Consider the following 12413-nt stretch of genomic DNA (forward strand, 5'->3'; position numbering starts at 1 on the left):
AATAGTAGAGAGAGAAGAGAGAAGACCATAGAGATCATGGTGGAAGAGAGAGAGGACCGTGGAGGTAATATAACAGAAAAGATAAGAACGTAGAGATCAGGGTGGAAGAGAGGGAAAGGACAATAAAGGAGAGAGGAGGGAAATTGTTGAACTCACTGTGGAAGAGGAGAATAGTGGAGGCTAAAGTAATGGGAAAAGAGAAAGGACACTAGAGATCAGGGTGGAAGAGAGAGAGGCCAACGGAGGCCAGGTAATGGGAGAAGAGAGGACACTAGAGATCAGGGTGGTGAGGGGGGGGGGGGGGAGAGAGAGAGGCCAAGGGAAGCCAGGTAATAGGAGAAGAGAGAGGACACTAGAGATCAGGGTGGAAGAGAGAGAGGCCAACGGAGGCCAGGTAATGGGAGAAGAGAGGACACTAGAGATCAGGGTGGTGAGGGGGGGGGAGAGAGAGAGAGAGAGAGAGAGAGAGGCCAAGGGAAGCCAGGTAATAGGAGAAGAGAGGACACTAGAGAACAGGGTGGGAGAGGGAGAGGGAGAGAGAGAGAGGCCAAGGGAAGCCAGGTAATAGGAGAAGAGAGAGGACACTAGAGATCAGGGTGGAAGAGAGAGAGAGAGAGGCCAAGGGAAGCCAGGTAATAGGAGAAGAGAGAGGACACTAGAGATCAGGGTGGAAGAGAGGGCAAGGACAGTAGAGGAGTGAAATTGCAGAGATCATGGTGGAAGAGAGAATGAGAGAATAGTAGAGGCTAAAGTAATGGGAGAAGAGAGAGGACAGTAGAGATCAGGTTGGAAAAAAGGTAAGTGGAGAAGAGAATTGATGCCTGGGAGAAAAAGAGAGATGACACAGAGGAGGTAGAAAAAAACACTGCAAACAGAAACCGCAGTAGGTTATAGAAAGCTAACAGTTGTCAGGACATACTGTAAGTAGTTAAAACAAATTATGGCATTTCTAATATTTTACATCTGTCACAGTATAAGAACTTTGGCACGTAAATGTGAATTCTAGATGACATCCTTTCATACTGTACTGGATAAATTCAAATGAAATGCAAAGCAAAAGCTAGAACATGTTTAAGGAAGAGAAAGGAAAAAATAAAGAGGAAAAGAGGATTTAGATAGGAAGGGATAAAGTACAGAAAAGACGAAAAGAAAAAATCTATAAACATATTGACTATTTGTTCCTGCAAGCCTAGATTAATGCACCACTGAAGAAGTTTTCTCCCTTCCACCTCCTATTACAGGATATTGACTAGGAATTACTTAATGTGCTTTATTTACTTAGTTTCACTAACACAGATCAACACAGCTCTTAATTACCAAAGATGAATGTATTAAGTGAATGAACTCTACGCAGGAACCACAGAGGGATGTGAAAAGATCATTGGAGTATTCCCTCTGTACGTAACTGTCAGATTCAGCTCTGGAAACATCTCTTGCTTTCACAAACTATACTTTAAATGGTTTCTGAAGGTCTAAATGGAATTAGTATGTAATGCCGGCTGTCGGGATTCCTCCTGTCAAAATACCGCCAACGGCATCCCGATGCTTGGTATCCTGATAGGGGTCAGGTAAGTATACTTACACTCCTCCTTCTCCCCCTAACACTCTCTTCTTGTAGCCTAACCCTACACCTCCCCACCCCTCACCCTAACCCTTCCCGTTAGTGCCTAAACCTAAGTCTTCCCCCTTCGTGCCTAAACCTAACCCTCCCCCTTCGTGCCTAACCCTAATCCCCCCCAGTGGTGCCTAACCCTAACCTCCCAAAAACCTAACGCTAACCCTGCTATGCTACATAAACCTAACCCCCTCCCCCCCCGCGGAGCCCTGGACTTACCTCGTTCGGGATGGTGTCCTTCTGGATTCCGGCGTCAGAATTAAGATAGGCATCAGTATTTCGACGCCCACCCTTAAGTCCCTTGTCTGGCTTCCCCTTTGGGATTTAGAATGGCGGCATCGCAGCCGCCGGTCTCACAACATCATGTCTAAATATAATCTTATCCATTTGGTTAGCAGAAATTCAACTAAAATACTTTATTTCAGAAAAAAAATTACCCCAGAAAAGGCACAAAAACCGCCACTCGTTCCTATGCACATGGCAGTCATTTTGCTCTGCAGAGCTTTTGCAAGATTGCTAATTTTTTAGTTTTAATCATATAACATTTCAGTCATACAAAAAGTACAGAGATAAAATGGAAATTATATATCTAAGACCTCAGGCACCTCATCACCTGAAAGCAAGCACATTAATTCTATGTCTTGGTGAATCACTTTTTACAACTGAGCAATTTTTCTCTTGGCCCTGCTTAGAGCGCTGAAAATACAGACGCAATGACCACAACGTACTTTAAATTAATGATGCAAGGTGTAATATATTAACACATAGATTTATTTAAAAGGAAAAAAAGAAAAAGCTGGATCAATGTTTTAGGCTCAGTGCCCATGATCCCTATAAGGCTCACTCTGACATTTGAGGTATGTGTTATCATAGATTAAACTATGCCTCATTAATTTTAAATTTACAGGTCAATGTTACAATTTGCATTGGAGTAATAATGTTTTACTTGGCTCCTGTGATATATCCCAATCAAATTCTACATATTTTCTAAATGTCAACTGCAAATGCATAATGACCAGAGTAACCATTAGCAAGTCAGCGCGGCTGTAAAGTTACGTATGTAACAATCAGTAATTGGCTAAGGGCTCCTAGCACAAACCTACATTTAAAAAACACAAACATAGTATAAAGTTTACTAAACTGAAAAGCCTGCAAAACACGTCAGATGAAATGCCTCAATTGATCGATAATTCAGAAACATACAAATACTCTAGTAAGTCCTATATGTGTAACAATGCACTGGAAGTAAATCAGCAAACTTTTGTAAAATTCCAATTGAAATATCTATTATATAATCTGCGACAGTGTCCGCCTAATACAGGCACAATCAGATAATTTCTGTCAATTTATATAATCTTGCAATGACTCGTGTAAAGTAAAAAAAAAACATAAAAATCTTTCCGTGAAGATAAAAAGGTTCTACATACAAAGCAATTAAAGGTTTCAAGTTTTCAAATTATTACCTTGCTCTCTATGCAAACAGTTAATATGCCTATTAAACCTGTCAGCACAAGGAGGCGTTTATGGGTTTTACAGGAATTTTTCACCAGTTATACAATATACATATATAATGTATATGGCACAATGTCTGTTTTTCTCAGTTAATGTCACTCTAGGTAAGAAACATGTAACAGTTTAATGTATTTATATTTAACAGATATAAATGGACTTATAGATGGGTGTTTTCACCGGAGTTATGGCTTCTCCCTATCTTCTAAAGGGCTACTGCTGGCAGCAGTGGTCTCTGGAGTTACTGTACACTAGGTTTCACTTGCAAAAGCTTACCAATGCAAAGTATGGGGAATATTATTTAAGTTGATATCGTCAACGCTATTGCATATTTTCTGTAAGCCTAAGTCCAGTTCACAATATCCAGAATGACCTGCAAAGTGGTAAGTACAGGCAGCATTGCCAGGGAGCTGAGTATCACTCAGCTGCCACAGCAACATTGTCTCAGTAAATGGCGGCGACAATTGACTTTCCAACTGTGCGATAAACAGAATACAGTAGATGGAGTAGACCAGAGGTTCCCAAACGCGGTCCTCAAGGCTCCCCAACTGTTCAGGTTTTAAAGATATCCATGGTTGAGCACAGGTGATTTAATTAGTACCTCAGTCAATTTGATTTAATTACCTGTGCTCAACCATGGATTTCTCTAAAACCTGAACTGTTGGGGAGCCTTGAGGACCGTGATTGGGAACCTCTGGAGTAGACCAAGGGGAGAAACAGCAGGAGTAGACTATGCAGACCCGAGAGGAGAAAAAGCAGAAGTAGACTATGCAGACCATAGAGGAGAAAAAGCAGGAGTAGACTATGCAGACCATAGAGGAGAAAAAGCAGGAGTAGACTATGCAGACCATAGAGGAGAAAAAGCAGGAGTAGACTATGCAGACCATAGAGGAGAAAAAGCAGGAGTAGACTATGCAGACCATAGAGGAGAAAAAGCAGGAGTAGACTATGCAGACCCAAGGGGAGAAAAAGCAGGAGTAGACTATGCAGACCCAAGGGGAGAAAAAGCAGGAGTAGACTATGCAGATCCTAGATGAGAAAAAATTGATTTTTGGACAGCTTACCATTGAATCCTTTTCTCTTAAGCAGACTGCGGAACCCTGGACAATGGGATTGTAGGTTGGGGCTGGAGCTGGCACTTAAATGAAACTGCAGCTTTAAAAAGTAAAGCTCCCCCCTGCAATCCCACAATTCCAGTACGTCTTTAAAAGAGTCCGGAGAGGAGTAGCAGGAACCCCCTGAAACTGTTAGAACAACCAAACAAACCAGTAGGGAAAAGACCGGTCAAGAACCAAACACCTTGCACGACTGAGCGTGAGGGAGGGATCGCAGTATTCCCCAGCCTGTTTAAGAGAAAAGGATTCAACGGTAAGTTGACCAAAAATCCTATTTTCTCTTGCAGCAAGGCTGGAGAACACTGGAAAATGGGACGTCCAAAAGCCGCCCTCAGAGGAGGGAACACTCAGGCTGCCTGACCGGAGAACTGTACGCCCAAAGTGGGTGTCATCAAAGGCAAAAATCCTGAAACTTAACAAAACAAACTAAGCTACAACAAAGAACTGCATAGCAGCCCTCATTAAACGTGCCCTACTACTCAGGCACTTAAAGAACACTGCAATTGTGGGATTGCAGGGTGGGGCAGGGCTTACTTTTTAAAGCTAGTTTAATTTAAGTGCCAGCCCCAACCTACAATACCATTGTCCAGTGTTCCCCAGTCTTGCTGCGAGAGAAAGCATGAGTAGACTATGCAGACCAGACAGGAGAAAGCAGGAGTAGACTATGCAGACCATAGAGGAGAAAGCAGGAGTAGACTATGCAGACCTGAGAGTAGAAAGCAGGAGTAGACTATGCAAACCAGAAGGGAGTGAAAACGGGAGTAGTTTGTGCAGACCAGAGGAGAGAGAAAGCAGAAGACGACTGCATAGACCAGAGGGAAAAGAAAGCAGAAGAAGACTGCACAGACCAGAGGGAAAAGAAAGCAGGAGTAGCCTATGCAGGCCACAGAGGAGAGAAAGCAGGAGTAGCCTGCACAGAAAAGAGGGGAAAGAAAGCCGGAGCAGTGGCATAACTAGGGTATTTGGAGCCCAGGGCAAGATGAAAAATGGATAATATAGTGCCCCTTATATAGTGCCCCCAGTAGCAGTGCCTTTGACATAAAACACGTGGACACAAACACACACAATACTGCACTCACCTGAGTCCCTGCTAAATGCATTCGCCGCTGTCCGCTGCTCCAGTCATGCTCGACACTATGGGAGAGACGTCATGATGTCTCTCCCTTCACCCTCGACTCTTAATGGCTGGCTGCAATGCTAAAATAAACACACTGCCGCTGGTGGCGTGTTTTAATAAGTAGCGCTGGGGGCCGCACGAGTCCTGGACTGCGCCCGGCTGCGCCCCCGGTTTCGATGGCACACAGGGAACTTGAACTACTTGACCCCTCCCACTTTACGCCACTGAGTTGCAAGAGTAGTCTATGCATAAAAGAGGGGAGAGGAACCAAGAGTAGTCTGCTCAGAAAAGAGGGGAGAGAAAGCAGGAGTAATCTGCAAATACTAGAGAGGATAGAAAGCAGAAGTAGTCTGTGCAGACCAGAGGAGAGAGAAAGCAGGAGTAGTCTGTGAAGACCAGAGGGGAGAGAAAGCAGTAGTAGTCTGTGCAGACCAGAGGAGAGAGAAAGCAGGAGTAGTCTGTGAAGACCAGAGGGGAGAGAAAGCAGGACTAATCTGCGCAGACCAGAGGGGAGAGAAAGCAGTAGTAGTCTGTGCAGACCAGAGGGGAGAGAAAGCAGGAGTAGCCTGTGCAGAAGAGAGGGAAAAGAAAACAAGGAATAGTATGCGCAGACCAGAGGGAAAAGAAAACAAGGAATAGTATGCGCAGACCAGAGGGGATAGGAGACAGAAAGAATAATGAGCAAAATGGTTTCCAAAAGCAGTGCATCTGATTTTCTATGCAATCACCTAAAGAGGCCAGGAAGAATCCTCTTACCTTTTCCTGCATCTCTTGTTTCTCTTTGCTAGCTTCCTCCAGTTGGCTCTGCAGGTCATTGATCTGAGCAAGGTCTCGTGAGGACTACAAGAGAGAATGACAGGGTTTGTTAGGTTTCTCAAAGAGAATTGGATGCCCTCCCCACTATAAGGAAATATTCACTGAGTAAAGCCACTGTACAAAAGACACCAAGCCCTGAATTAACTGGGCTACAGCGGAAATCAATTTGCTTTATTTACATTACAAGCAGTTAAGCTATTGATAAAGTTGTGCATTTAATTAAACTGGATGTTTCAAAGCAGCAGATTTTAGTGCTGCCCTCTGCTCAAATAGGTACAGAACTGAGCTCAACGTGCAATAAGCTGAGCTGCAGGGCGCAGTGTGTGCGAGGCCAGGAGGAATCTGTAATTTGCAATACAGCTATTATATCCTAAAGAAACCCAAACGCATTTTTATCTTTTCCACAAGGACATGAATGGTGATAACATACAAGCAAGCATCTGGTTGTTGTAGTAACTAAATGTGGTTGTATTATTTTATTGTTTACAAACATATTTACAACAAATCAAGAGATAGACATCACTATGTGATTCCATGAGTTTTATACAGCTGATGCAAACCACTTTTATATTACAATTTTTTTTTACATTTCCTTTTTAATTATCTAAAGCACAGGTTCTCAAACTCGGTGCTCAGGACCCCAAACAGTGCATGTTTTCCAGGTCTCCTCACAGAATTACTAGTGAAAATAATTTGCTCCATCTGTGGATCTTTTAAAATATTCCAGTGAGTAATGAATTCACCTGTGAACCTGCTGGGTGACCTGGAAAATGTGAACTGTGTCGGGTCCTGAGGACAGAGTTTGAAAACCACTGGTCTAAAGGAAATATTGAAGATGAATGTATAATATGCAGATTATAGGCTTTATCATCCAATGCAGGTTTTATGACCTCTGATTGCAGTGCTGCTCATTCAGTACAGTGCCATTGTTTTTGTCTCTGTCACATATGCCTCAGAAGCCTCCTGTCAATCAATGCGATAGTCCTCATTCAATTCCACACCTTGGGGGTGTGGCAGTGGGCAAGGTCAGGTATGACAATTGAAGGTTACAATGCTTGAGATTAGGTTAGGGATTGAAGAAAAAAATATATGGCAGACAGCAGATAAAGAGGTGGCAGAAACCTCATACAGAAGGATGACAAACGTATGTTTTAGGCACAATTAAGCCATATCTCTCAACAGTCCCAAATTAGGCGGGACTGTCCCTTTTTACAATACAGAGTAGTGGTGAATGTACGCTGTGTGCACCTAGCACTGATGGCAATGAACAGGTGTTAATAGGGGAGATGGCTAAAGGGCAGCCTACAGCTTTACAACCCTGGGCATAAAAAATTAATTGGTGTGTTTGTTTATTTGTCTGAGGGTCCGGTTATGCATTCGAACACCCCTGCACTGATTGGGATGAAACAATGCTAGGTGGTCCAGTTGGATCCTGCCTGGTTTTAGGGGGGTTATGGTCCCGGTCGGACCTCCCGTTGGTGTACGCTGGCCAGAACTTTGACCCAGGGAGCCTGTTCTGGGCCTTCCACTGGATGGATTTGGACAACATCACATAATAATCTTAAAACAAATATAATTTAAAACCAGGCACGTCGGGTACTTAAGTTAGTAAGGCTTATATTGTGAGATTACAGAGCCTTTAGTACTCCAGCTATTTACATAACAAGTACAGGACTGAACAAAGACTTTTGTAGGTCACTACAGATGTTTCATGAAAGCCACAGTATTATGTTTCAACTATATAAAAATATACTATTCACTTGTTAAAAGACAAGGGTGATTTACTTTCTGGTTGACCCTCTCTTAAGAAAAAAATAAAAATAAAAAATTGGCAAATGAAATCCAACAGCAGTGCTTAGAGATCATACAGTAACACAGGAAATTACCTGAGCGACAGCAGCCTTATGCTTCTTCATCAGTTCATTCATATCCTCCTGGTCCTCCTCCATTCTGCTCTGTAATTCATTCTTCTCTCTCTGCAGGCGGCTAACTTGCTCTTCCAGCTGCCGGTCAGAGATAGAAAACACATTTAGATGTATTCAAAGATTGAACTGGACGCAACGTACAACAGTAAATATTCTCCCGACCAAAACAGTCAAGTGCTTGTGATATTTCATTTAGGGCTTGATATTATTTATTGCTTTTAAAATAAATTTTTCCTCATTCAGGGTCACAGTCAAAGTAAATTATTGATCATAAATACTGTATGGTCAAGTGAATTCCTGCTCCTGTTAAACAACAGTTCGTGGTTTTACGCAGTGCTTTATAAAGCATATGCAATCTTTCATAGCAGTCCCTGGCCAGTGGAGCTTACAATCTATATCCAATACCATATGGTCACACAAAGTTTAATTTGAGTATTTTTCTGTCTGTAGCCAATTAACCTACCAGTAATGTTTTTTTGGAGTGTGGGAGGAAAACCAGATGATGCCCTGGTTAAAATGGAACCCATGACCCTAGTGTGGTGAGACAGCGATACTAACCTAAAACCCACTGTGCTGCAATATTTGGTTGTAGTGACCTACACATACTGCTCATACAATCTAACCTCCATTTTACAAACGAGAGGGACGTTATAACAACTGGGAGGTGGAAAGCATTTAGACAGTGACTGATTGAAGGGAATGGATCTTTAGCAGTGGTCTGACAGGGTTGAGGCAGATTCATTCAAAGTGGGAAATAAGAATGAAAATGATTCAAGGATAGGTGAACTAAACCTCTCTAAAGATGTAGATCTTAAATGCTAACACATTATGCTGTAAATTCTCTGAAATCTGTGCTGCATTACAGTGGCAGAAAGGGAGTGCGCTGGATTTGGGAGCATTTTAAAGAGAATAATGCTGGCTTCAAAAAGTTAATGAATCTATTAACACATCATTCCAAAGCAAAATGACTTCCCTGGCTCTGGCTTGCTGTCATCTATCTTATTTCTACTGGGGGGGGAAACTGGACACAGCTTAAGAGTGAAATTTATTAAGCTCACTTTAAATTAAAATGTCATTCCAAGCCTGCCTGCCCCCGCTACCACTTCATTTTCACACAAGGATAATAACCGGCACAGCACATGGGTCCAGCAACAGAGAGGTTAACCGAGGATAAATTTTATACACAGGACTCAATGCAGCTGTGACGGTCACAATGCTGACTACATTGCTGTGGTAGGCTGAAAGACCCAGAACATATATTTCCCACAATCATTAGAAATATTATGTGCATTATTTGTTTCAGTAAAAAGAGACAAATCAAGGTCTTCATCATATTCTCTTTTATGCAGTCTTGTAAATGCAGACAAAAAAAATCAACTATGGCCATTATGAGGAAAGGACAGGAATACATGGCATAGACTAGAGGGGAGAGAGGGAAGGAGTACATGGCACAGACTAGAGGGGAGAGAGGGAAGGAGTACATGGCATGTACTAGAGGGGAGAGAGGGAAGGAGTACATGGCATAGACTAGAGAGGAGAGTAGGCAGGAGTACATGGCATGGACTAGAGGGGAGAGTAGGCAGGAGTACATGGCACGGACTAGAGGAGAGAGTAGGAAGGAGTACATGGCACAGACTAGAGGGGAGAGAGGGAAGGAGTACATGGCATAGACTAGAGGGGAGAGTAGGAAGGAGTACATGGCACAGCACAGACTAGAGGGGAGAGAGGGAAGGAGTACATGGCATAGACTAGAGGGGAAAGAGGGAAGGAGTACATGGCACAGACTAGAGGGGAGAGAGGGAAGGAGTACATGGCACAGACTAGAGGGGAGAGAGGGAAGCAGTACATGGCATAGACTAGAGGGGAAAGAGGGAAGGAGTACATGGCACAGACTAGAGGGGAGAGAGGGAAGGAGTACATGGCATGGACTAGAGGGGAGAGAGGGAAGGAGTACATGGCATGGACTAGAGGGGAGAGAGGGAAGGAGTACATGGCATAGACTAGAGAGGAGAGTAGGAAGGAGTACATGGCATGGACTAGAGGGGAGAGTAGGCAGGAGTACATGGCACGGACTAGAGGGGAGAGTAGGAAGGAGTACATGGCATGGACTAGAGGGGAGAGTAGGAAGGAGTACATGGCACGGACTAGAGGGGAGAGTAGGAAGGAGTACATGGCATGGACTAGAGGGGAGAGTAGGAAGGAGTACATGGCACAGCACAGACTAGAGAGGAGAGAGGGAAGGAGTACATGGCATAGACTAGAGGGGAAAGAGGGAAGGAGTACATGGCACAGACTAGAGGGGAGAGAGGGAAGGAGTACATGGCATAGACGAGAGGGGAGAGAGGGAAGGAGTACATGGCACTGACAAGAGGGGACAGAAAGCAGGAGTACATGGACAGGCCAGAAAGGAGAAAATGAGCAATAAGTGAAACAGACTAGAGAGATCCGCAGGGCAGAGAAAGAAGCAGATGAATGTGCAGACCAGAGAAAATAATCAGTAGTAGACCATACTGTAGAAACAGCAGTAGGACAGTAGACAGTGTGGTACACATTGGCACAGATCAGAGGGGAGAGAGCAGTAAGAGATGGAGAATCACTAGATCTCTCAGAGCAGACGGAAGGGAAAGCAGGAGTAAAGTGTATACTGTATAATCCAGATGTAACAGAAAGCAGGAGCATGTTGCACAAACAGGAACAGGTGAAATAGACACAGGATAGTATGCAGAATGATACAGCATCGATCAGACAGCCTAGTGTAGAATGTAGGCATATTTGGGACAGACCAGAAAGATAATAAGAAAAAGGAGTACATGGCACATACCAGGAAGCAGGAGTGTTTGGCACACATCAAGAGAGATAATATGAGATATGGTAAGAACTTACCCTTGTTATCTCTATTTCTACGAAGTCCATAGGGTTCCACAGGATACCTTGGGGTATAGGTGTGACGTCAGTCGCAGGGCACCAAAGAGTTAAGCTTTCAGCCTCCCAGGATGCACTAGGTCCCCCTCCTATACCCCGCCCCCGGGCCAAGGCACCTCAGTTAGTTACCAAGCCATAGGCCGGAGGAGGAGAAGGAAGAGAGAGAACAAAGATCTGGACACATACAAGAATCACATTCTCACCAGAGGGAGACGGAAAACCGGTGACCAGAGCAAAGCCCATCTGCAGCACAGGTGCGACAGGGCGGGAGTCCTGTGGAACCCTATGGACTTCGTAGAAATAGAGATAACAAGGGTAAGTTCTTACCATATCTCATATTTTCTACTTCAGGGTCCATAGGGTATCCACAGGATACCTTGGGGATGTCCCAAAGCAGTATCCTTTAAGGGTGGGGACGCTCCTGTGCAGAAAGGAGAATCCGCCGCCCGAAGGAAGCATCCTGAGAGGCGAAGGTGTCAAACCTGTAATACCTCACGAAGGTATGGACAGAAGACCACGTAGCAGCCTTGCAGATCTGAACTGCCGAGGCACCACGTCGAGCTGCCCACGAAGGACCCACAGACCTAGTGGAATGAGCCTTCAGAGAAGGAGGGACCGGTAGGCCTTCATGAAGATAAGCTTCAGAAATAGCCATACGGATCCAGGCTGCCAAAGTTTGCTTTGAAGCAGGCCAACCCTTTTTACGGAAGCCAAAGAGGACAAACAAAGCGTCCGACTTCCTAAACGAAGAAGTGCGGTCAACATAAGTCCTTAAGGCCCGCACAACATCCAATGAGGCCTCACCCACGGAAAGACCCGGTGAGTTAAAGGCCGGAACAACTATTTCCTCGTTAATATGAAACTGGGAAATAACTTTGGGAAGAAACTCGGGCCGAGTGCGGAGCACTGCCCTGTTCCCATAAAAAAACCAAGAAAGGGGGTCTACAAGAAAGAGCCCCTAACTCAGAAACACGTCTGGCCGAAGCAATAGCCAGAAGGAAAACAGTCTTAGCTGTTAGCCATTTAAGATCCACTGAGCCCAGTGGTTCAAACGGCGGTCCTTGGAGAGCCCTCAGGACCACAGCCAAATCCCAAGGCGCCACAGGTGGAACAAAGGGCGGCTGAATGCGGAGAACACCCTGCATAAAGGTGCGCACATCCGGGATTGTAGCAATCCTACGGTGAAACCAGACAGATAGGGCCGAAACCTGTACCTTCAAAGAAGCAAGTCGAAGCCCATGATCTAGTCCCGCTTGCAGGAAGGCGAGAATCCGAGACAGACGAAACTCCCGCGGTGCATAACCTCTCGGTCGACACCACTGGAAGAACGTATGCCACACGCGATGGTATATCCTCGCGGAAGACGGTTTCCGAGCTCGTAACATGGTACGCAC

General features: G+C 44.5%; 1 protein-coding gene across 26 annotated transcripts in view; it reads right to left on the reverse strand.

Annotated features, from left to right (window-relative positions):
• The window catches only part of MYO18A (myosin XVIIIA), a 350017-nt gene that overhangs the window by 43869 nt on the left and 293735 nt on the right, over positions 1-12413 (reverse strand). For all 26 annotated transcript variants that reach the window (XM_088477757.1, XM_088477755.1, XM_088477756.1 and 23 more), the window contains 2 exons: positions 8059-8175; positions 6113-6196 (listed from right to left, as the gene is read on the reverse strand). In XM_088477757.1, coding sequence (XP_088333883.1) covers positions 6113-6196; positions 8059-8175 — 201 coding nt within the window. The remainder of the gene's footprint in view (positions 1-6112; positions 6197-8058; positions 8176-12413) is intronic.

This window comes from Taudactylus pleione, unplaced genomic scaffold (genome assembly GCF_031769625.1).
Source record: "Taudactylus pleione unplaced genomic scaffold, aTauple2 ptg000203l, whole genome shotgun sequence".
Classification (NCBI taxonomy): domain Eukaryota; kingdom Metazoa; phylum Chordata; class Amphibia; order Anura; family Myobatrachidae; genus Taudactylus; species Taudactylus pleione.